General features: G+C 35.7%; 2 protein-coding genes across 2 annotated transcripts in view; one reads left to right on the plus strand and one right to left on the minus strand.

The window, feature by feature from the left end:
• The window catches only part of LOC110455409 (tetraspan membrane protein of hair cell stereocilia homolog), a 7,840-nt gene extending 6,649 nt beyond the window's left edge, over positions 1 to 1,191 (plus strand). Inside the window, exon 3 of the mRNA XM_021505532.1 lies at positions 748 to 1,191. Within this exon, the coding sequence (XP_021361207.1) occupies positions 748 to 860 (113 nt within the window). The 3' untranslated portion in view covers positions 861 to 1,191. The remainder of the gene's footprint in view (positions 1 to 747) is intronic.
• Positions 1,192 to 3,525: 2,334 nt separating this feature from the next.
• On the minus strand, positions 3,526 to 26,919 carry LOC110455415 (uncharacterized protein C3orf67 homolog). The gene is made up of 20 exons (XM_021505545.1): positions 26,385 to 26,919; positions 25,061 to 25,141; positions 24,129 to 24,222; positions 22,907 to 22,979; positions 22,492 to 22,606; positions 21,748 to 21,904; positions 21,264 to 21,355; positions 19,816 to 19,903; positions 18,934 to 19,046; positions 18,498 to 18,558; positions 16,869 to 17,033; positions 15,666 to 15,809; positions 14,476 to 14,790; positions 13,553 to 13,742; positions 12,619 to 12,739; positions 11,509 to 12,081; positions 10,667 to 10,930; positions 9,172 to 9,248; positions 7,917 to 8,029; positions 3,526 to 7,547 (listed from the first exon to the last, which is right to left on the minus strand). The coding sequence occupies exons 1-20, from the start codon at positions 26,403 to 26,405 to the stop codon at positions 7,399 to 7,401; spliced, it is 3,006 nt and encodes a 1,001-aa protein (XP_021361220.1). The 5' UTR covers positions 26,406 to 26,919; the 3' UTR covers positions 3,526 to 7,398.
• Between the last annotated feature and the right edge of the window lie 33 nt (positions 26,920 to 26,952).

The raw sequence follows: 26,952 nt of genomic DNA on the forward strand, positions 1-26,952 counted from the left end.
TGGGATGATGTCCCCATCATTCTAGGGTGGGGGTTAGGGGGTGGGATGATGTCTCCATTATTCTAGGTCGGGGGATAGGGGGTGGGATGATGTCGCCATTATTCTAGGGTGGGGGTTAGGTGTTGGGATGATGTCTCTATCATTCTAGTGTGGGTGTTAGGGGGTGGGATGATGTCTCCATCATTCTTGGTGGGGGGTTAGGTGGATGGGATGATGTCTCCATCATTCTAGGTTGGGGGTTATGGGGAAGGGATGATGTCTCCATCATTCTAGGGTGGGGGTTAGGGGGTGGGAAGGGGTATATAGTGCTACCACATCTGTCCTGTGTGAATTCATGTGTCATCAGTCTAGTAGGAATGTATTTCTTAAAATATTTTGATCATATGTTAAACAAAGTACGAGAATGTATGAGAATACCATGATCAAGTTCCTATTTCAGGATTCAAATTAGATGGCTCAGGTCTCGCTGCTACTATTTATAGAAATATGTTAAACAATTACTTTATTTTGCTTGGAGCAGCAGCTGTCTAACATATACAAATACCTACAAGTTTCAAAATTATTGATTCTATTTTAGGACGGGCGAATCCTGCTTTGACAAAGATTAAATCTCTTCTTGTAGATGTGTTTGATCGCTTACAGCAATAAAATAAAATTCATCAAATTAAAGTTATTAAAAAAATATATATATAAGAATCAGCATCATTATGCTGTTAAATATTTTAACATGTGTTTCATTATTTACAGCCGAGCTAAATGGCTACTCTGGCGACACACTTTCGAAGCATTCCATAGCAATCCAGCCAGTCGTTGCCGTTCCAGACTCTCAGTATGGAGGCCGACGGGACTTCACTCTGTGAAGGATCTTACGTCATCTCCGACTCTATGGAACGGATCTCCCATTATCTCTGATCTGCCAACAAACTTGCTGCTGTTTGTAACAATTTTCAAGGACAAGCTGAAAAACTTCACCATCCTTGAATAATTCTTACATAGTGATAAAAAATACTTTTTTTAAAGTGTTCCATAAGTTTCCAGAATTAAAGGATTATGGATCTTATCTTTACATGATGAAGATCGCTTACCCAAGAAAAAACATATTGGAATGTGAACCGAAAAATTTATGAATATTATGGAAAAAAAATAAACAAAAAAAATGAATGGGAAAATTTAGATAAAGTTTTTTTTTACAGAAAGAAAACATATCTAGAATAATAAAAATTAAAGGACAATTATCTTGACAATTAATAATTAACAAATAAATTTTGGTTACAAAATAATATCCCAATTCATGCAAGTGTATTGACTTAATTACAAGTAGGTCAATATGACAATGAATGACCTGATCACTTCCTCGCAGAAACTTATTATCTAAGCAGCTTAGAACATATGGATATAGTGTATTTATCCTGCAGTAAGCCTAGGGGACTTAGAACATAACGATATACATTGTAGTGTATTTATCCTGCAGTAAGCCTAGGGGACCAGCACTTCATATCCACCTCAAAGCAAGGGATGAGCTTATCACAGGACAGTGAAATATAATTTGTTGTGATTTCAACTGATCTGCAATAGATAGGGTGGGCTTATTACCAGGCATGGGTTTATTGCCAGATAAGTACAATACGGTAAAAATAGTTGAGACCATGTCCCCAGTATTACAGGCTGTGCTTATGCTCTAGAAAGTCAGTTAAAAGAGTCTTAATGATTCTAAAAATACACAGCAGTGATCATGATGATCAGTACACAACGTTCACTCCTAGGATATTTTAAAAAATAAGATATTCAACTTTTGTAGATAGGAGGATGGAAACTCAATAAAGATGCATTATCAGAGATGAACTGTCCAACAATTATAAAATGAGAAACAGAATATCGTACTTGTGATTATTGTACTGATGGGAGCCTCTAGTTTGTCTCCCATCTGTGAACATTTAAATGTTGATTGCTGAAAATGATCCTGTTCAGAAAATCATATTTCTTTGTAGAATGAATCTTTATATAACATTAGGTATTACATAACATATATTATATTTTTGCAAGAGTGTATTGTTTTAAATGTATAACCACACAACGATGAAAAATAAACCACCTCTTACAAACACTTCCTGTTATAAAATTTGATCTACCGGTAATGTCCACAATATTTTTGATCATACAAAAATGTAAATTTAAAAAAAAAAAATTTATTAAATAGCCAGGTTCAATTGAAGTAAAGTTCTGTGAGGTTGACTGGTATTTTAAGCATGAGAAATTGTCTCATTTATATCTAGTACGCTCCTGTCTCTTTGGAATTGTGTCACATGTTTTATATCTTAAGATAATACGAATGATATTTACAGTAAGCTCAAAAATTATATTTGCTTTATGTAGGTAATGCTTTATAATATATTCAGATAACGACTATGGGCTTCAACCAATGAGGTATGGTTAGAATAAATTCACCAATAGATAACTTCTCATATCTTTTCAGTTGTGCGAGTACATATCACCATGATATTCTCAATATGTTTTCGTCTGAATAGCTCATTATATTACAGAGTTATACATAAAAGAGTATACAAAAATGTTTTCAATTATCTATACATAATGCATTATATCCTATTGGTTTCATTAGTTTTAAGGTAAATAATACAGAGATTTTTCCTCAAAAAAACATCACAGAATGCCAGGGCTTTGTCAAAGTCTCCTTCATTCAGGAATTTGTGATTCCCAGGAATCCCTTTTTTGGATCCCTTTCATTTGTGTTTCCTGTAAATAGGGTATTCAGTTATCATGGTATATATTAAGTTTGGGAATTTTGATATGTTTGTGATTTTTAAGAGATTACATTGTTCTGGTTATATTACAACATGCATGCAGTTCATTTTCTTTTAAAAAAAAGGGGGTTTGGGAATTTAAAAGTATTTATGACATTTGATGAAACATAAATGTATGTTTTTGTATATAAGGAAGAAATAATAAATATATACCATTTTCTAGAAAGAGGGCTTTGTCATTCATTTTCTGACCTGTGGTCGACAGGTGTCTCGGACAATTCTTAATTAACAGAACTTTTCTTCATATGTGCATATCTGACAAGTTCTTTACATTTCTCAACTTGTGACATTTCCCGGACAAATACTCATAATTATGTAACATGCATATCAGATAATTAGTCCTCTACCTTTTGTATGTGTTGTTTGGCTCAGACAAGTTTTTGACCTTTTGTTGTAGTGATGTGTGTCTTGGGCAACCTTTTTTCACATTTGATGACAATCCTTGACCTTTCTTCACCTATCACGTATTTCTTACAGGACCTTGACCTTTCTTCACTTGTCACATGTGTTTCAGACAAATCATTGACCTTTCCCCATATATGACCTTATCACTTGTATATCTGACCTTTCTAATAACAAAAGACCTAAAGAGCCAAAGAGGAAACCAGGATACCCAGAGAAAACCCACATGGTCAGACAGGTAGTGGTTCTCCAAGTTAAAGTAATTCTAAAACATATCCAAAAACAATTAAAACTGAAACTCAATCATATTTCTACTTTTATTTCGCACTCTCTCTTTGGATCACAGACTTGTGTACATAAAATGTGACATTGACATTACACATTGATATGTTATTAAACATCACATTACGCTGGTTTTACACTACCTGTACATTCAACCCATTTATAAGTAATAATTACACATACAATGACATGTATCCTGATAGCACATTGACTTTGCTCGGAATACTTGTTGCAAACCCTTTTTATACTGACCCTATTAGTCATAAGAAAAATTGTGGCACTATAAAGGGTTTTAGCCATACTCGATATTCCTGGAGCAACGCTTACTTGCGCTTTCTGCACTCCTGGATTTATTTTTCATTCAAACGAATTTTATTGACATTAAACAGTCAAAAGGGATTGGGCACAAACTCTTTACAACTTACAGGGCCATCTCCTGGAATAGTCATGAAGAAATTGAAGGCTCAATGTGTGCCACCTTATTCATGATACACGAAGACTAGTTTGATCATTTGATGAAAATCAAAAAAATCCAATGGCAGCATTTCAGTAAAATTGACTGACTTTGAAGTGGGGTGTCGCAGCTCTGTAATCTCTAAAGGGCAGAAGTCTGTATATATTTTTACCCAATAATAACCACATAGCTATAGCCGCATGCCTTCCATTTTGCCATGACATATTCCAGAGTTGCACAGAATATAAGTGCGCTAATCCTGAGGATATTGCAGATGGGGTTTTACGAAACATTTGGGAATGCATAAAGATTTGTTAACTCATTCACCTCTGAAGACACATTTGAACCCTTCCAATTCAAAGGTTAGAATAGTTCATTATGAAATTTCAGGGGTGAATGAGTAAAGGAAAGGTGGAATAAGAGTCCTTGATATATGTGTGTGGTAAATGAGGTTGAAAATTAAACGTGGGGAATTACATCGAGGTTTAACTGTACACAATCTGTATACATGGTATTGGGAAGTTTTCGTCAGTTTAATTTTGCCTTTTTCCGCCCTCCGTAATGTGAGCGAATTTATCACGGTGGTGACAAATAAATACACAACATACTATACATAGTAATAACATCTGAAGGGCGAAAATAACACGGAGTGTAAATGGATTCTACCAGTGGAGGGCGAAAATAACACGAGTGTAAATGGATTCTACCAGTGAAGGGCGAAAATAACACGAGTGTAAATGGATTCTACCAGTGGAGGGCGAAAATAACACAGCACAAAAATGGATTCTTTCAGTGGAGGGCGAAAATTTGACTGTTTCCCAGTATACAGTAAGGTCAACCAAAAATTATACCTCACATGTAGTATCAGGTGTTTTTTTGTCATTCTCTCGATCTACGATATGAAAGTGTCATTCTGATGGTATAACACCACAGTATAATGTACCAGTATATGTATATGTTCACTTGGAAGCAGCAGAACAAATAATAATACATCCACCTGTTCCTTTTACAGCTCAATGTATATTAACTACACAAAGGTATTAACATAGCCACACAATGATGACCTCCACAATTTTCAGGTCTGTAATTTCATGTGGTCAGAAAATGTTTACAATGAAACTGTCGATCACAAAGCTTTGATGACCTGAACTCTCAATAGATTTCCACAGCTAGTACGGTAAACAGCAAGAATAAGACTGGGTGTTTGAAAATGAGTTTTAACTGACAGGTAAAACTGCTTTATTGCATTCATCATTTTAATCTTTACTGGACATTCACATTGACACTGTAAAACCCTTTTCTCATTAATCCCAGTCATACTGTCAATGGGTGCAAACTAGGCACCCCAACCCTTTTACAAACATGTCTTTAACTCAGATTATAAATACCCTCACTAGACACAAGTACTCTTGTCTTTTCACATACACATTTTTACAGCAGTTATCATTGTTTTAAATACTGTTTGCAAGCTTAATACTTCTGTGTCAATATCTCTTTGCGGAAAGACAGAGACTTTCAAAATTTCAACTCTTACAGATGAAAATTTCAAAAGACATGGAGCAATTTCGAGACATACTGTAAGTATTGATACCCAACAAATGGGTCTGTGTGATTATCACATTAGTTAAACTGTACCACAACATCTAGATAATGCACTTAAACAGTCACATAAAAAGTATAGGAATTTGCAAGATTGTATGCTAGTAACTCCACACAAATTGTATTCCAAACTTATTTATGAAGTATATAAATGATAATTAAATGCTTTCAATATGGTACTTTGGTTACAGTCTCATCACAAAGGGATATCAAACAACCACTTAACAGATGACAGGTGTTCTTATGTAATTATAAACAATCTGTTCAAAACAATGCGTTTCAAACAATCGTATATGTGTAATTCATGTGCATTTGATAACTCAGATTAACAAGTAAGATAGTTCCTGATGAAGGTTATAATATTTCTCTTGAAGCATGACAACGTTTTCCCAAAAAGGTGACAATTCACACAACCAGAGATGATACTGACTTGAGCTTAAATCGCTGACACATACATTATATCATTAAGTATGTGTTAAGTAAAAATACCCATATTTTACTAGTGATAAACAACGTTTAGCTGGTAATTAACCATCCTCAATAATAAGACCACACTAAGTAATAAATTCACGCTGAGTAATATGTTATCAGTGAAAATCCTACCTTCACTTTATAAACCCTTGCTCAGTAATAAGACCATCTATTATTTTTAATATTTCACACGTACGAGTGCACATTTTAGGTAAAACTCCGTGAACAAGCAGTTCATTTTACCGTCTTTTTTAGCACTAGGATACATGGGTTTATCACAGGTAAAATATGGTAATTCAAACATAGCTTAAGGGTATATGCTACCTTATTAGTAAAATGAACCTCCTTTCAGAAGTGTTTCACATTAAAACACCTGTAACTATCCTTGAATTAATAATTTGAAAAGGAACCATAATTCTGATGTGTAAGATAATGCTCATCACAAAAATATCAAGGAAGTTAAATCAAAATGTCATACATTCATAGATTTACACACCTGGTGTACGCATTCATATTGCTCTTCATCAAAATTAAAATAAATCTTTCAACTCATCAGCTATTAATGAAATGTCATGTGACATCATGAATTTGTGGCTGTGTTGCTTATAAAAATGATTTGCAAATATATAATAATGACAATATCTTTCTGTGAATACATCAAATTGATATCAGAACTGGCCAAGAATACTGCACCGTACAGTGTAGGTTACATAGCAAAGCCTTTGTAAAACTGACATGGCTGGATGTTCTGGGGGTACCATGATCTGTACAAATATTTACATTGAGGACGGAGTGTCAACATTTTATAGGCAATAAGAAAATGTGAGATGACCAAATAAGTTGCCTTTTATTTAAGACATGCAGTGGGAAAGAATAGGTCTGATGTTCCCTAAGCAGAAAAACATTGAAAGTTAAACTTAAAAGTTGATTCCAATTCTTCCTTTTTGAAGATTTTGTTCTTAGATTCATACATCCAGTTATTTTAGCTGAAGTCATTTGGACTTCAAAACTTAATATCAGGTGACTAAAATGTTATAAATACTGCAATACATCTCTTCAATGTTTTTTCTATAGATCAGCAGGTTACACAATGCATGTACCATTACCAGTTGAAGCTTTGAACAATGTCTATGGCAAGTATGGTTTTATTTTATGAAATATGTACCTGAAATGCTTAACAATGAATGAACACCGCTATATTTTTTTTAAATTCAAAGAAATTCTATTGCAATGCTGATGAACGAATCACTCATAAACTGTAAAGTGTAATATTACAAATTGCTAAAATAGATGCTGGGAAAATTAAAACAGATCTATACCCTTTACGGACACATCAGCGGGAGAGATTGAGGACAAGGTCAGAAAAAAATGCTATACAAGTTCGTAATATTTGCAGCTCCTTGGGTCGTAATAACAGCTGAGACAGGGATCGTAGAGTAAGTCCAACTCGTCTATAGACTCATCGTCTGTCGTGTCCTGTCGTCCCATGGCTGACAGTCCTGCCTTCCGCGGACTCAAATCTGGAGGAGACAAAACACAGAATTTAAACCTGTTGCATTGTACTTCTGGAATATCTCCAAGTTCATTACTTTTCTCAATAAAAGTAACTCAAGATAACATAATCATGAACATTTATCAAATAATAACCTAGTGATTTGTATTGTGAACAAAAACATGAATGAAGCAAGAGTGAATGATTTCTGCTTTTTGACACCTTCTGTGTCTAATGCAGACACACTTCCAGTTCCATCAAGATATCTTATATATTTTATCATTACACACCCAGACAAGACAATTTGGCAGTTGATTGACCTTTGGCCCAGAGATGAAGTTCATGGTGACATAATAACAGTGATACTGCACACCAACACTACAGTGACTGTACCCACCTGAAGCTTCCTTCCGCGGAGAGTTATTATTGCTACCCACTGATAGGTCCTCCGTGGAGTTCTTCAGCTGGCTTTGGAAGACTGGCAAGGGAGGACTAAACATTCCCCAGTCCCTGATGGTAACAATAAAATGGTCGTGTTTACTATGATCATCGTTGTGTGGACTTGTCCATAATGTAATGATGTCTGAACATAATATCTGGGGTACGTCAACATTTATAGCAGATATGTAGAAACAGTAATATCTGGTGTAAGTCAACATTTATAGCAGATATGTAAATACAGTAATATCTGGTGTAAGTCAACATTTATAGCAGATATGTAGAAACAGTAATATCTGGTGTAAGTCAACATTTATAGCAGATATGTAGAAACAGTAATATCTGGTGTAAGTCAACATTTATAGCAGATATGTAGAAACAGTAATATCTGGTGTAAGTCAACATTTATAGCAGATATGTAGAAACAGTAATATCTGGTGTAAGTCAACATTTATAGCAGATATGTAAATACAATAATATCTGGTGTAAGTCAACATTTATAGCAGATATGTAGAAACAGTAATATCTGGTGTAAGTCAACATTTATAGCAGATATGTAAAAACAGCAATATCTGGTGTAAGTCAACATTTATAGCAGATATGTAAAAACAATAATATCGGGAGTATGCAAACATTTATGTGGTCAATTAAAATATATTGTCAGACATAATCAGTGCATCATTGTACATCATGTACCATCTGAATAAAGGTAATATATTCTACATTCAAAATTTGTCTGGTGTTGACAAAAAATCTCTAAAGTGCCCTAAATAACTTTCTTAGTTTCAATATAATAAGGGAACTAACTCGGTACAGATAGAGACGATGGTGAAGGCCTACCTGGGTACAGATAGAGACGATGGTGAAGGCCTACCGGGGTACCGATAGAGACGATGGTGAAGGCCTACCTGGGTCCAGATAGAGACGATGGTGAAGGCCTACCGGGGTACCGATAGAGACGATGGTGAAGGCCTACCGGGGGACAGATAGAGACGATGGTGAAGGCCTACCTGGGTCCAGATAGAGACGATGGTGAAGGCCTACCGGGGTACCGATAGAGACGATGGTGAAGGCCTACCGGGGTACCGATAGAGACGATGGTGAAGGCCTACCGGGGTACCGATAGAGACGATGGTGAAGGCCTACCGGGGTACAGATAGAGACGATGGGGAAGGCCTACCTGGGTACAGATAGAGACGATGGTGAAGGCCTACCTGGGGTTTGAGGAGGTGAGCGTGTCTGTGCTGAGTCGGGATTTCATCTCATCTTGGTAGTTGTGAGGGGCGTTAGGCTGTAAGATATTAGAAAGATAACACATTTTTAACATATAATTCATTTACAGAAAAGTCAGCTCTGCATCATATACCGGTAACACTTTTCCATATTTTTTCCCCATAACGACTTTCAATGCTTCCTCCTTCTTCAAACATGTGGTACATTTCTGAATGACAATGACAATAAATAACACTACTGAATTCATTAGGCAACCATGGGATTATGAATGTCATAGGACCACATGATATATATAATGTCATAGGACCACATTATATATATCATGTGTTCCTATGACATTATATCTATCATGTGGTTCTATGACATTATATATATAAATCATGTGGTCCTATGACATTCATAATCCTATGGCAACCATGGGATTATGAATGTCATAGGACCAAATGATATATATAATGTCATTGGAACATATGATATATATAATGTCATAGAACAACATGATATAAAATGTCATAGACAACATGATATATAATGCCATAGGACAACATGATATATAACGTCACAGGAGAACATGATATATAATGTCACAGAACAACATGATATATAATGTCACAGGAGAACATGATATATAATGTCACAGAACAACATGATATATATAATGTCATTGGAACATATGATATATATAATGTCATTGGAACATATGATATATATAATGTCATAGGATAACATGATATATAATGTCAGAGGACAACATGATATATAATGACACAGGACAACATGATATATAACGTGACAGGACAACATGATATATATATATAATGTCATAGGACCACATGATATATATATATAATGTCATAGGACCACATGATATATAATGTCATAGGACCACATGATATATGTTTTCATCTGCAGAGTAGTTGGCCGTGGCACTGACTAAACAAACCAGAGTCTATTCAATTAATAACTGGATCTTTATGCCTAAAAATATGTTATTGATTAGTTACTAAGATTAAAATCATTTGTAATTAGGTATCTGTGTATTGAATTTTTATTGTTGTTTTTTCCTCTGACTACATCATATCAATATGCAAATGATATGTGATGTTCCATCAGTTGAACATCTCCAATATATTACAGAAGGAAATCTGATCTTTATCAAAAATATTCTATAAAAGCCATAAATGCAAAATTAATGATTATCATTTTTTTAAGATGGCTTTCTAATACCATGTCCACCCTGTTATAAGCCCAATAGTCCAACACCTAATCACGGACTAAATGTACAGGGGCTGGCTTACTGTTATAGGTAAGTGAAATAGCATTTATTGTCATTTCTACTGAACTGCAATATATATAGGTGGGCTTATTGTCAGATAAAGTGGTGAAGGGGACTATAAACACCACTGGAGTTACAGGAATTACTCGTGATACAGTACGATCAAAAGTGACAGAGAAACCAGATGGTTATTCACTTACGGGAGCCTGCCAAGTACTGAGACTTGTGTCATCATCACTGGTCAAGGTAGGCGAGAAATCATACAGGTTACGAGGGTTTTGCTCCTGTGTCAGTGTCGAGTGGGGACTCTTATTCAGGGGCATGCTGGGGGCGGTTTGTTTCCTTGGCGACTCGACCACATCCTCCAGCTCCTCGTCATTATGGCGTTTCATACTGGATAACATTTTGGCTTCAAACGATTCTGTGATGTCTGCCATTTGGTACTTTGAAAAGTCATATGGCTTCTATGAAATAAATGAAAATCAATATTGAAGAAATATAAAGAAAATATATATCACCGAGTTTCTTATTTTGAAAACATTAGGTTACAGATATATTTATCAAACATCTCTATCTCTAAGTAACTCTTGAAATAGATACACATGTACATTTGGTATTTTTTGTGAGTATCTTATTTTCGCTATTTTAGCAAAATAATGAAATCACAAATAAAGGTATGCATATTTTATCACATACCAATAAAATGACCATGTACATACTTACAGGATAACATTATCATGGAGATGAAAAAAAGCCAAAAACTAAAATGCATATAAATTATTAACTTTTCGACGAATTCGCAAAATTTGCATAAATAATTTGATTTATGATATATATACATTATGTACACAGTCATCAAAATTGTTAAATCAGAAATTTAAAATTTGTATAAAATGGAAAAGTATAAAATGAGTATCAAAATACAGAATACATAGCATAGGAAGGGGAGGTAATTTTATAAGTTTTTAAGTTTTGTGAAGAAAATAGTTTAGTTTTCACAGATATGATGAAAATTGGTGGGACCAATTCTTCTGTTTCTTACCTCAGAAGATTTTAACCTGGCATCATTCATTGGAATCTCACGTAAAGATTTCCGACTCATTCTGGACATGGAATTGTTGGATAAATGTCCGTTATTCAATCCAGGAACTTGTAATACTGATGTGTTGGAGCTGAATCGGAGTTCAGGACTTTCATTGGCAATCTGTGGCTGTACTGGACTTAAAACTGTCCGCGCAATCTTTTTCTCCAAACCAGATTTAGGACTGACAGCCATATTGTTCATACCACTTCTGATTGTACCACTGGGATTTCGGCTACTGGTGCCACTATGCGTGCCACTTTGTGGCTGACTGTTTGTGCCACTATGAGGTCGACTGTTTGTGCCACTTTGTGGCCGACTGTTTGTGCCACTATGTGGCCGGCTATTTGTGCCGCTATGTGGCCGACTGTTTGAACCACTGTTAGGGCGAGATCCCGTTAACTTTTTCCGCACGTGTATGTCATCATCCTCACTACTGGAATTGTTATTATAAAAATCCTCCTCGGGACGAGCCCCTCTGGCCATGTCCTTTGAAACTTTCTTTGAATTCCTTGGCAGTGACAATGTTCTTGACTGTAAAATCAACAAAATTTTACTGAACATTCATATCAACAAGAAAACTAGTTAATAATATGCAAACTTTAATTTACCTTCATAAAGTTTCAGAACTTCCTTCATAAAATTTCATATCACCAGACCAGCATACTCTGTTGGCAAATACTACCCTGCTAATTTAAACTTTTGACATTTGAACCCACCACAACTTCAGTGAATTTATCCAACAGTGAATATTGATACACAACATATTATATAAAGTCATTGCATTTAAAGGGTGAAAATAATGTGTTTTTTCATTATGATACAAGACCTTATTGTTTAGAGTCAATAAGATAGCATACTAGGAAAATAGCATTAGGCCAAGGAAAAATGTTTTCAATATTCTTGTCTGAGGTTTAATCAATAGCATGTGATGAAAGACAGATAAATCTCAACAGAAAGTTAGCTACCCCAGGTTGGTTTAATTGTATCAATCTATTCTGAACTCATTTTGAAAGGTTTATTCACCAATCAGCTTTGATACAATTATTTTTAATTGTTACCAAATTTTACCTGTGACGAGGAGTCAAGATCCAGACCACTGTCTGCCTGGCTAGGTGATAAATGGCGCCGGGGTGCCGACTTTGGCCGTGACGCAAACAGGAAAATGTTGTCTCTGTTGCCATTATCTTCCCTATAAAAATTACATAAATTCAATTACAACGCAGGAACATGTTAATAAGAATTAAGATTACTAAGACAAACATTGTTATCTTTAATTTCAATTAGTAACAATTATCATAAGAAACCTTAATAACAAAGAGAGATGATATCTTTACAAGGTACACGATGATCCAGATATACACATTCTGATACAAATTTGGGTTTCACTTGGAAGTTAACCTAAATATATCCATTTGAACTCTTACAGCGGTCAAAGACATCTTTTCAAGTTTCTGTAACTTGCAAAGAAGAGGCAAAATAATCTAATGTTCATTTTATACAATCCAAAGAGAAAAGATAACTACACATCAAAGATATAGCTTATAAAGAAACTTTTATACAAAAATAATATAAGTGTTTAAAAAATAGGATACCGTAAAACCTCTATATAATGTCCCTTGTTTATTTACCACTTCACTTAATGCCAACATGCAATGTAATTCAATGTTCCTTTCTTGTTTTCTTAAGAATTCTTTTTATACATTTTTCAGTTTATTGTCAAACCCCTTTATAATGCCAACATAAAGAGTGGCAGTATAACGAAGTTTTAATGTACTAGTATTACTTTTTGATATTTATACTTTGCAAAGAAAAGGACAAACAGCAAAATAATATCATACATCATGAAAATTCATGTAAAAGGTACACTTCTACTTTGTTTAGTTGGCAATCTAAATAATAAATAAAAATAAAGAAGAAAAAGATCACTTACATTATAAAGATTGATTTTGTTTTTATCTCACAAACTACACAATACATTCTCCAGCATGTCAATCATACATACTCATCACTCTCCTCATACTCCTCCCGTCCCAGATCCTCAGCCGAGCTATCCTCCTCGTCCGTCAGATCATCCCAGTCCTGTCCCATCCTACCCCCTAGACCTGCCTTCTGTTTCAGCAGTTCTATCACATTGCTCATGGAATCGTCCAACAGCTCCGGTTTGTCTTCCAGATAGTCCTCACAGTTGTACTCTGTAAAGGAGCAAACATGTGTTATAAATATTTAAATGAGCAGATATGTTCTGGGGTGATTAAAATAAGATGTTTAAACAAGTGCTGAAGCTTCCTTAAGAATACTTATGTAAGAATTCCATGGTCTTTTTTCAATACACAAATTATTTCTTTGAGTTACTAACAAAAAATAAAGTTTTTTTTCAAACGGACAACAGGATTTTATAACAGTGTAGAACTAAAGAGTGAAATCCTTTGATGTACCTAACAGCCAACAGTTCAGTTATAAATGTATTCAGTGCCTAGGTATATGACCACAGTGACAGCAGGGAGTACATTTGTAAGGAGCCCATAAAATGGAACTATTTTTGAAGCATTGCAGTTGTAATGCCCTACGTAGCAACATTGATAAAGCCTGTGTGTCAAGGTCCCAAGTTAGACCCTGCTGCCTTTGTGTTCTTTTTTTATTCCTTTTTTCAAAAAATCCAATTTCGAACCACAATAATTCTGTAAAATGCAAGGCAAAATGTGATTTGTACAGGTCACTTCTTTTGAAAAGGGCTTAAATATGAATACTTCACAGTAGTGACAATGGTACTGTTACAGTTTCAATAGTTGGTTTATTTCAACTTAAATTATTTTACTTCTTACCAAAAATTTGAACCTCCCTATGACAAGCATGCATGATAATAATTGTACACAGTACAGTTTAAAAAATAAAAATATTATGTGTTAACAATGACACTTTGTATACCCTTTGAAGTCTTGGGACTCAGTCTTTCATATGAATCTTGACCCGAGGCTCCCACCCCTTTGAAGCAACCTCCCGACGATTTCCCCTTTGAACGGTCAGAGACCCTCGGTACCACCTGTGGCTTCACACCACGCGCCATCTCGGCAGATCTGTTACGGCTTGCTGAATCTGTTGTATTTTCACTGCCGTCAGACAAATTGAGGTCGCCATCTGATATCAAGCGTTGGCGATGAGGGGTGGTACTACTTTTTTGACTACTGTATCCAGACTCAGATAGATGTGATTGCACACTTGGACCAACACTCATGTTCTCATCTTAAACATAACACAAAGCAGAGCTGATAAGAATAAGCATTTTGATGATTAATCGAAATCATACTGTTTTATTCCATCAGATCAAATTACTTGATTTGTAAACTGCCTCCTTTACCAATCATGTAATTGCTCTTAGCCTCTACCTAGCTTATGTTAAAGCTCTTAGCCTCTACCTAGCTTATGTTAAAGCTCTTAGCCTCTACCTAGCTTATGTTAAAGCTCTTAGCCTCTACCTAGCTTATGTTAAAGCTCTTAGCCTCTACCTAGCTTATGTTAAAGCTCTTAGCCTCTACCTAGCTTATGTTAAAGCTCTTAGCCTCTACCTAGCTTATGTTAAAGCTCTTAGCCTCTACCTAGCTTATGTTAAAGCTCTTAGCCTCTACCTAGCTTATGTTAAAGCTCTTAGCCTCTACCTAGCTTATGTTAAAGCTCTTAGCCTCTACCTAGCTTATGTTAAAGCTCTTAGCCTCTACCTAGCTTATGTTAAAGCTCTTAGCCTCTACCTAGCTTATGTTAAAGCTCTTAGCCTCTACCTAGCTTATGTTAAAGCTCTTAGCCTCTACCTGGCTTATGTTAAAGATCTTAGCCTCTACCTGGCTTATGTTAAAGCTCTTAGCCTCTACCTAGCTTTTGTTAAAGCTCTTAGCTCTACCTAGCTTATGATAAAACAAAGATATTTAAGAACCATATAAGAAGTCTCCAAAATTCAAAAAAAGTATTTGTGCTATATACGAAAATTATTGAAACTCAATTTTGTTTTTTCCCATTACAGTTGAAATATTGAATTCCCTATTCCAAAACCTTAAGCCCTGTTTTTGATTAACTGTATAAGAAACCCTATCAATGTGTAACTGTCATTTTACTAGTTAACATACCTGTCACAGATCCAGCACTGGAAACACGGTCCTTACCGACCCCGCTACCTCCATTCTTCACACGTATTTTTCGTCGTAGTCGGTCATTTGATGGCTCACGAGGAGGGTGGGGCTGTACCATAGAAAAATCCTGCTTGGGTTTGTCTGAAAACAAATGTATAAAATATCATCCACTTGACAGGAAAATATTGCTTTTCCTCCTCTCTTTACACCTGTTTACTATTTCAAAACCAAATATTACAGTTACTATAAAAGATATACGAAGGAAGTATTACAAACTATTACTAGTGATTTCTTACACATTATCTATGGGCTGTTCCAGAAAAAAAGACATCCCCCCCTGGGACGGCAAACTTTTTTTGTTAACGTGGGGGGTTGAACATTGAATAAAATCGTAGTTATTGGTTGTTGTTGTTGTTGTATTTTCGTTTCTGTGGGTCGTTGTACGTTGGAGAAATAAAAAAAAATATTTAAAAAATAAATAAAACCTGATTAATTGATTTACATGGTGGTGTGATATGAAAATATCTGGTTGAAGCTCAGATGTAGATTTGCGTTTTTGAAATACGTGCTGAAACTTTGGCAGCGTGACATTACTGTATCGCTTGCAAGTTGCTTCCGGTATGTGGGTCAAGGGACGCAACTCCTATGATAAAAAAAATCAATCTTGATAGAGGGCGCTGTTATCACTCTTCACAAAAATGGCTGCCCATTCGCGTGGTTAGAGCCCGGAAGATGTGGGAAGATGGATGGCGAGGCATGGTTTAGGCCAATTTTCTGCCTCGTTTATCGCATTCTCTATGTATATAATATATAGCAAAAGCACAAAAAGAATACAACACACATATATATATATTAAACTAAATTTTAGTTTATTTATATCAAATGATAGTAAAACAACGGTAATTATTTAATTTAATAGTATATGGGTATAAATTAACTATTTAAATAACATGGTATGTGGGTACTACTTTTTTTTTTCCTTTTTTTTAAACTAAAAATCAATTGTGGGTCGTTGGTATGGAACAAAATTCGTAATTACGGGTGGTAGGGGTCAGCTGGTTATTGAAGTTATGGGTGGTAGGGGTCTGGAAAAAGTGCCGGCCCAGGGGGGGATGTCTTTTTTTCTGGAACAGCCCTATGCCTAGAACTTCCCTAAGAAGGTTTTTTTATCATATACCGACACATTATTTTTCAGCTCACCAATTCGGGACATCATTTCCAGATCGACCTGCGAGAGAGAGTCCGAGCCTTGTCTCTGGTGGGAGGGCTGATGGACAGAATCTTCCCGGCTGTGATCACTCCCACTCAGAAATCCGTCCTTACTTGCTATACTAGACGACAACTCAAAATGCTCCTCAGACATGTCTGTCAAATATAAGGTAATCAACAACTGAAATCATCTGTATCCTTGTATAACACAAGAGGCCCAATGGGCCTGCATCGCTCACCTGGTATAAATCTCACACTTGCAACCTTAAAAGTGATCTAAAATAAAGCTACAGGCAAAATATCAGTATTTATGATTAAAGTCATTCAAAAGTACATTTTAAAAGATTTTAAAACATTTCACCCCTGTAGCTTTGAAAGTCGAACAAAGTCATTATGTTGAACAAATCTTATAGCCTTTCATCTCAGGATGCAACTTGCAAAGTATCAACATCCTGGGACCGATGGTTATTCAGAAGAGGTCGTTTAAAGATTTTAAAACAAATTTGACCCCTGTGACCTTGAATATAAGTCAAAGTCATTCACTTTAACAAACATAGTAGTCCTTGATCCCAGCATGCTTCTGACTAAATATCAACATCCTGAGCCTTTTGGTTATTCAGAACAAGTTGTTTAAGTATTTTGAACATATTTGCTCCTTTTGACCTTGAATATGAGTGAAGGTCATACATTTAAACAAACTTGGTAGCCTTTGATCCTAGTATGCTACTGACTAAATATCATCCCCCTGGGCATTTTGGTTATTCAGACGAAGTTGTTTAAAGTTTTAACATATTTGACCCCTGTGACCTTGAATATGGGTGAAGGTCATTCATTTGAACAAACTTGGTAGCCCTTCAACCAAGCATGCTACTGGCCAAATATCATCTCCCTGAGAAGTTTGGTTATCGAGAGGATAGTTAAAGTTTTTAACATATTTGCCTCCTGTGCCCTTGAAAATGGGTGAAGGTCATTCATTTGAACAAACTTGATAGCCCTTCACCCAAGCATGCTACTGGCCAAATATCATCTCCCTGAGAAGTTTGGTTATCGAGAGGATATTTAAAGTTTTTAACATATTTGACTCCTGTGACCTTGAAAATGGGTGAAGGTCATTAATTTTAACAAACTTTGTAGCCCTTCATCCCAGTTTGCTTCTGGCCAAATATTGACACCCTAGGCCTTTCGGTTATTAAGAAGAAGTTGTTTAAAGTAAAATATTGACGCCGGACGGCAGACGGACGAAGCGCCACGGCATAACCAGTGGGTTATTGTGCCAGTGTATAAATTTCACTAAGCATTTCAACCTTGTTGTTGATTCTGAAAATCTGTACAATACACTTTAAGAAAATTTAAGATGAATGCTTCTGATTTCTTAATCTTACTATTCAATTTCAATCATTCAATAATATTTCAATTTTCAATAAAACAAATTGTTAAGATTCTCCAAATTCACATCATGCTGGATAGGAATGTTGAGCTTTAAAAGTGAGCTCAAAGTCATACTTGTTAAAGGGTAAATACAGCCTTATCAATTAAAATGTGAACAATTATAAAAAATATCTATAAAATGAAGTCGGCCATAAAAAAAAGATTACTTACATAGCTAGGCTTTCGACTCACCTTCTGTTTGAGAATCCATACGGGAGTACGTACTTCTCACACTTCTGTTGGTCATGTTGCCCTGTAAAATTCATCAACGACAAAATCATTCATATACTGTCAACTATTGAATAAAACAACTCAAACTGATAGTGGAGAACTCTTGTTACATGTATCTATAAACCTGAAACCATTGAAGCTAACTGCCTGTTGGACATATTTTGAACAGTCATGCTGATGTCACACAAGAAAGATTTTGCTGTTACAGTAACCAAATGTGCATTTATGGTTTTTAGATATGTTTGGTAATATTATCATAATCTTTCAGAATTAAAAATGGATATATATAATAGTGAATCAATGAATCTAGGGTAAACAACAACATTTTTTTTATTCATGTCCGATTTAAGAGGATTATTTATTATTTATTTATTTTGTGACACCTGTTGGACCTTACCTGCGCTGACTTCCTGCTCGTGTTCTGACTAGTCGTTTTACCCGGTACCTTGGAACCAAATGCTATGTGGAACGAATCATTGAGGGATGTCCTGCGTCCACTGGAGTTCAAATCTAAATGAACGTTATGATAATTGTCATTGTTTTACTGACACAGTCACAAGCTATCTTAGTTATGTCACAAGCTATCTTAGTTATGTCACAAGCTATCTTAGTTACGTCACAAGCTATCTTAGTTACGTCACAAGCTATCTTAGTTACGTCACAAGCTATCTTAGGTGTAACTAGAGAGGATCACATACATATCTACATCAACCGGGCTAATTTCCTTTGATTTTGCCTTGAGCAATAGACCTGGTCTCGGGAAACCAGAAATTTTCTATATCCCTCAATCCAATACTTTAACTGTGTACTATGTCGGGTGATAGACCTGTTCTTTGGGAACCAGAAACTTGCTATATCCCTCAAGCTCGTACTTTGACTGTGTACTATGTTGGCTGATAGATCTGGTCTCAGGGATCTAGAAACTTGCTATACCCCTCAAGCCAATACTTTGACTGTGAACTGTATCAGGTGATAGAGCTGGTCTCTGGGAACCAGAAACTTGCTGTATCACACAAACTCGTACTTAAATTGTGCACTAGTTATCAACAACGATGATATGTAAATAAACAAATTAAATTTAAAAAAAAATCTTCCACAGAAAGATTCCATTTCTGAACTCTAAAATTCCTTGATCAATCAAATATTTAGAAAAACTAGAAAATGTCTGTAATACATAAATGCCCTCGCTCATGGATGGGACGCGACGGGACGGGCAGACATTGGCAACACTATATGCCCCCCCCCCCCACCATATCTGATGTTTAAGGCCTCGCCATACCTAGTTCCAGTGTGGCTGATGCATGATTCACATCTCCACTTCCGCCCCTTAATCTCTCACCATGTCGGATCTTCGTCAATGTAAGCAGCTGAAATTAGCAACACATTTAATCAATAAAGATATCAATTTGCCAGAATTTTGAATACATGTATTCGTATTCATATGTTGAACTCGTACTTATATGTTGAATTGTACAGGTCTACAGTATATAATAATATAAGACTGTATAAGAAATCAAATAGTAATAATATCAATGTAATGCATTTCAGCACCGAGATAACATGGAGAGCACATTTTCCTTTTTGTTTAATAGGACAAAAAGCTAACTGTACTACTTACCCACTTAATAATACAAAACCAATTTAACATAGCAACACATGTTCAATGCCACAACCTGGCAATCTGATTCCATGGTCTGCTGAAATTAGTTGAAAATGTGTTGCAAATTGAAGGCATAACATTAAGTTTTCATAACACAATGGTAAATGCAGTGTGACTTTGTTAATCAAATCTCTGATGGTCGAAAGGAACAGTAAACTGCCTTCCTGGATACTGACCTAATGGTATACATATATACATAATCTGATTTCCAAGTCACTGAACAATCAGATCCTTTTTAATCTGGCTGATTGTTATTTGAGAAAATTCTTTTGAAAGCAAAGTCTTCCTTAATAATTTTACTGTATAGTAATACACATGTGGAAATACACCTTGATATCACTGTAAACTATTATACAATGTTACATGTATTATTGGAACGTTCCTTCAACCAGTTGAAAGTAGCCAATAGTATCTGGCTGGACAGCATTGTGCTGGTTTTCCGATTCATTTCGTAGTGCTAGTCTAGCTTCTGTATTATGTTTGCATGAAACTAACGGCAAGTGAAGCATGTGGATATCCATGTATGTTTGACAGGGTCCCTGCCGGTTAAAACATTCGATTGAGTCATTTAGCCTGTTGTATTTTACTTTTTCAAAATATAAACAATAACACCAAGACTGAAAGATAATTGTTTTCACCCTTCACAGGTGTGTCTCCCTCTTAAGCTGAAAAAGATCAGCTTGTCACCCCGCTAGTGAGAGATAGCCACGTGCAGAATTGCGTTATCTAAGTCATAATAATAGTATGACGTCACGTCATCAATGCATTGACGTCACGTCAACAGAAGCAGACCATAGAAGACGACTTTGGATTTGCTCGAAAAACATCCAATCAACGCTTATATTTCATGCAATCACCGCTTGTTGGCGGATTTTTGAGTGAAACAGGAAGGGAGAAAAACACTCATCCTCTACCTTAAGGGAAAGCCTCGGGTAAGACAATAAAGAATACCATCCCTCTGGTTGGAGATTTCTCTGTCACAACCTCAAGGTAGGGGAAGATTCTAATAATCACAACACAGGACTTGACATTAAGAGAGAAATGATATGATGACAATTGTACTGTACCTGTGTTATTTGCTGGACATCGTTGGCCAGTTGACAAGACTTGGGGATCTGGTCAAGTTCTCCAGAATTACTTGGTGGGCAGCCATACATCTCTATGGTAAAACAAGACAGTAACAGTTAAATAAATAAAATTCAGATTGAAGACACGTCTTAAATTAAGTACCATATTTTACCGGTGACAAGCCCACGTCTGGTAATAAGCCCACTCTCCCAACATCATCTTCGTTTTAGAGCAATCAAATTAGTGTTTTATCAATTCTTACTAGATTAGCATATTCATTAATTGGTGCACCCATCATATAGGAGATATAAAAAAATATACAGAAATAGCGCAATCCTAACTAAGCTTAATAACTAAACCTGATAAAAAAGATTGCTGCTAAAATCTGGAAATAGTACAATATGCATGTTGCAGGGTTGAATACCACTTACAATTTCTATTTATTTAAAACATAGTTTCTGCTTTAATGGAATGAAAACCTACCCTCATCCTCTGCTGTGTCGGGTGGCTGGGTCTTCATGGTGAAGATGCGACGAAGTTTACAGTTGGCCGAGACACTGATGCTTTGTGTTGCCTTGTATGTCTGTCCCCGCCAAGTCTCGCCCACCAACGACACCATGTCTATACACATGTTCAGCCACTGAAACAAGATACAAACACCTTGTACAGTAACGTTTTTTCAAGTTTTATGTTGTAGGAAACAAGCTAATGCTAACAATTGTTGTATAAGAGGTTCTTCTTGTCAGATATGAGAAATATTTATAAAAAAATTCTGAAGCCTGTTTTTCCTTGATAACAAAAAAATCACTTTTTCAAGTCAAATTGAAATGCTGTATTTTTCCTGTAATAAGTATACTACAACCATATTCCATGCCGAGTTAATTCTGTTAAATCATTTTTCATCCTGTGTTCAATTCATCCTCTCATTCTTCCATTATTTGGCTGGAGACTTCTCCAGAAAAGACAAGAATACCGAACATGAGAATTGACCCTTCGCATATCTAGGAAAAGATAACTTAATCTTTGAAACGCCTAAATGTCAAAGGTAAACAGATCTCTGAAAATGCTAAATGTCAAGGGTCAACACACAGATTCAAAACCTCTGGGAAAGCATGCAGATAGTACCACAGAATAAGAATCTTGGCATCAAGCAAGATATATGTATGCAAGTCCAGAATTAAATAGATTTCATATTGGCTAATATCAAACCTAAAACCTCTGACTTACAATACTTCTCCGTACAATGGTGAGGGGAATCTTGGCATGGAGAGGGGTAACCTGGGTCTCCTTCTGTGCTGTAGAGAAGTGTAGTCGCCTCTTGTTATTGCCCAAGTCTGCAACTCTGTAAAATAAACAGCATTTAGTTCCAAACTTTTGTCACTATTAAATGCTTAGTTTGTTTTAAACACAAACAGGAATTGAAAACTTATTTGCGAGCTTTTGAAAACGTCTGTTTCCTTTGTCGAGCAAAAAGTGCAAATGACTAGTGTCTCGACTTTAACCACTGAAAACAAAAGTTAACTCACAAAAGCCATTAAAACTTATAACTTTTATAACTTATAAAAGCTATTTACTTTTAAACAGAAAATAAAGCATGTAATAATATAACGGTACATGTAGCAATACCTGATTCTATACCTACCCTAGCTCAATGGAAAGATCTTGGCCCTTTGCAAGGTGAAGTTGTATGACTAAGTAGCGCTGGATCAGGGGAACTGTGAGGAAGAAAACATGTAGCATGTTGTAGTGAAATCATCCGTCCAAGCTTAACTTAATTCATTATTCCAAACTTTCTCTAAAAGGACATAGGTAAAACATTTTTGGTAAAGTTGGCAATGCGAGATAGGAATCAATTTTTTACCACTTAAATTTAATATGCTAGTCCTCATCAATATTTCCTTTTGGGACTTTTCCATAAAATAAGAAAAATATTTGATTTTACGTAGAAATGGGTAGTGGGCAAAGTTTTCGTGAGCCCCATCCTAGGGCAATCGGTAACTATTATTTTAGACCCACCAATCACATACATATTTTCAAACTTTTAGAAGTGCCCCTCTGAAATCCAAAATAGATTAATGGATAGATTGGTAGTCTTTTACTGCCCTAAGATTGGTAGTCTTTTACTGCCCTAAGATTGCTAGTCTGTCACTGCCCTAAGGTTGCTAGTCTGTCACTGCCCAAAGATTGCTAGTCTGTCAGTGCCCTAAGATTGCTAGTCTGTCAGTGCCCTAAGGTTGCTAGTCTGTCACTGCCCTAAGATTGCTAGTCTGTCACTGCCCTAAGGTTGCTAGTCTGTTACTGCCCTAAGATTGCTAGTCTGGCACTGCCCTAAGATTGCTAGTCTGCCACTGCCCTAATATAAGATTGCTAGTCTGGCACTGCCCTAAGATTGCTAGTCTGTCACTGCCCTAAGATTGCTAGTCTGTCACTGCCCTAAGATTGCTAGTCTGTCACTGCCTTAAAATCGTGAGTTTGACTCATAATTTGAAATCACTAATTTTTCGTGTGGTTTTAAAATTTGCTGATTTCGTGGGTAATCTTCATCCATGCATTCATAGGTCCACAAAGTTATTACAAGTTTGATATGAAGCCATTCTCTGTTTGAGTGGGTACTCGTAATCCATGAATTCATGTAGCCAAAAAATGGTGTTTTGTTGGAAACCACAGAATTTGGGCCCCACGAAAATATCTGATCACATAGTGATATTTTGCACTATCATCTGAACTTTTGAAAGATTTCTTCCAATGTTTTTTTTATTCAGCTGATACTTATTGTTTTATGTATAAGTCACTTTAATGGTGAGTAATTGGGAAAACATGACCATTTTCTGCAATATACTGGTGAATATGTCAATCCTTTTTACCTGCTTGTGACTGGTCCTTAGGGAAGTGGACCTTTGTGGTCGATGGTGTCCCCTCCAAACTATAGATATAGCTCTTCACCTCCTTATCATATACCTGGAGAAAATAACGTTCATGATCACACTGTCTCAATAATTCTTACATTCCTGACATAAGATCTAAATACGAGGCAGTAAAATGAGCTAAACCAATTTGAATTCTGGGACAGTGGTTATCAATGGCATGATCTAACAATGCTTCTTCTTACAATTATCCGCCTGCTTAAAATTCACTAATTCCTTCAAATGTGATAGGACACTACATGTGATAATTGTACTGCCATGCTTAGACAACAAAAAGGCTACCAGGTTTGTTTTTTTGTATTTAAATTTCTCCAATTTTTTCACCAAAACATGCTTTTGCAGCTGTTTGTCATGTTACAGCCAAGTGATAGTGGGGTTTTTTCAAGTCTGCTTGATTGTGAATTTTTAGTACATTTTTGTACTCAGAAACCTCTATTCCCAAAATGTTCAATATAATCACCAAGTTCTACACTAGTAACGTTTTGTATACACTCACACAAAGCCTCAATATTCCGAGGATGCTATTCCAGGATTCATTGGAGACATACATGCAATGGTTTACAATATTATGTTAATTTTATCATTTTCATACCGTTGTTCATCTAGTTCACTAATACTTCTTAAGTAACGTTTAATGTAAGCTTCCTCTGAAGCAGATTTTGCCAACATGTACAGATGTATTCTGGTAACAAGCCACATTAATGAGAACTTATGGGACGGGAGATAAGTATCTCGAAAATTCCATTATTAAACTTTGAATCAAACCCAAACAATCTAAGTGTCCCTAGACTAGTTACTAAGCCTCTGTACCAAAATGCAATCCCCCTTGAATTACCCCCATTACGATGGTTAAGTATAGAACATCATCATACCTTCTTAACGCCACCACTGAACTTCCAATGAGCAGACGATTCTTTTCCTTGTAAGGTAAGAACTTCAAAAAAAGGTCCACCCTGAAGAAAGAAACATGTTAGAATAAATTTCCATGAATAAGTCAAGAAATATATTTTTTGGTTTTTCAGTAAATCTTTTGAATCAAAATAACTGTTGCAAACCAAAACAATGCAAAAAATACACATTACCATTAACTCTAATGGAGATGCATCATTGACATTTCTATGGCCAGTCGGTACATACTACAGTATGGCTGGCAGAACCTGTACTTTATCTAGACCTTTTGGTCTCTAATAGTAATAGAAATACAGTATGGTGGCCTTGGGGACCATGTGACAGTATGCCAAAGTTATGTTGTTATTGTCAGTGACAACATGATGTTTCTATGGTACATTAACTGCAGTGTACATTTAAGCAGTATCTATATCCAACTGTATGCTGTTTAATCTGCAATGTCTGGTAAGCAGGCATCACACTGATGTGAGCATCCACCAAGTTAATCATTATTCAGTGATACCAAGAACTAATACCAAAAGTAAACCTAAGACCTATCAAATAATTAAAACAACTCTATGAGGAAACTCTTAATACCTTTGAACCTCTGTGTAAAGCTTTCAAGTAATATAAGGTTTCAACTTAAAAAAAAATGCAATGGGGCCAGATCATAATTCAAACTTTGGACCTCTAGACTCCAAAACAGACAATTTAACCAACTGTGCTATATATGTTGATATTACAACAGGTATATAGTCATCTTGTCAAATTCCTCAGCACATGCAACTCCCTCCTTTTTCTTAGTCATTGTAATTGCCCCCAATCATGAATGACAACACTTCTCAAACAAACATCTCTTAAAAAAGGGTTTTTCACAACACTAAAGTAATGCAACAGGAGAGGGAAAATGCAATGGAGCTAGACACCAGTATTCCAACACAGGACCTTCCAGAGGGACATTCTAATTAATCATTATGGAAAGAATGGTCATTTGTCTGATGAAGGTGACAATGTACATATCGTACTAGTCATAGAAACGTCACATAGAAAATGTTATTGGTTGTGTAAAAAAAGAACTTTTCATAATCCATACTTACCAACCTGAAGAAAATGTTTAGAAATATCTAATTAATCATAGGTTTTTTTACATGAAAGAAACCAAATTTCATCGTCTCGGTAAAATATAAGCAAGATAAAAAGAAATTTAAATGCACATCTTGCAATAATCCCTATGTGTTGCAATACGCAGTTAAAATATAGCATAGAGCTCAAACACGAATAGAAACAAAGAAAAAAATATGCAATTACCTGGTATTCATTTTTGAACATGATGCTTTTATCTAGCTGCTTATTTTGTTAATTTCCGTATAGAAAACAACAATAACAGTTATCCAGTTTTTATATGCACATGCTCCCGAAAATATTAATGGTGTGTGCACGTATTTCTGTCATTTTCATGGAATGATTCAAATATTCCAATAATAGCTGACAATTTTTGCAAGGTCATTTTGAATATCTTAAGTTCAACATATTGTCATTTGTTCCTTAAAAGTACTTAAGTAACTTTTTGAAACTTCAGAAAGCACCGAAATCTTTCACTTTGACAAATCCTGGCCGAAGTGTCCTCGAAACTGTTCTTTGATTATCAGAGTTCGTCTTCGCGTAAGACATTAGTCGTCGCCAGCTTTTCATTAAATGTGCTTCAAATATGATATATATCGACAGTGTGTCGATAAATCTTTTAAGTTGCTCTCCAAACATAACAAAAATTATCCAAATGTGCCAAGTTTGCAAACAAAAGTTTCGGAAGTTCCATTCCTGTCCTCCATTTTGGTTGCTACTGAGTCTGTGCGTCCCCATAAACCAATCAAATTTG

This window comes from Mizuhopecten yessoensis, unplaced genomic scaffold (genome assembly GCF_002113885.1).
Source record: "Mizuhopecten yessoensis strain PY_sf001 unplaced genomic scaffold, ASM211388v2 scaffold923, whole genome shotgun sequence".
Lineage (NCBI taxonomy): Eukaryota > Metazoa > Mollusca > Bivalvia > Pectinida > Pectinidae > Mizuhopecten > Mizuhopecten yessoensis.

Bases quoted from the DNA above. Each gene is read 5' to 3' on its own strand.
- LOC110455415 (XM_021505545.1), bottom strand. From the start codon at position 26,405: ATGTTCAAAAATGAATACCAG. The intron at 13,743-14,475 runs GTATACAAAGTG...GCTCCTTTACAG, and splicing joins GAGTCCCAAGACTTCAAAGG to AGTACAACTGTGAGGACTAT. The intron at 9,249-10,666 runs GTAAGTGAATAA...AATATCTTACAG, and splicing joins TCAGTACTTGGCAGGCTCCC to CCTAACGCCCCTCACAACTA.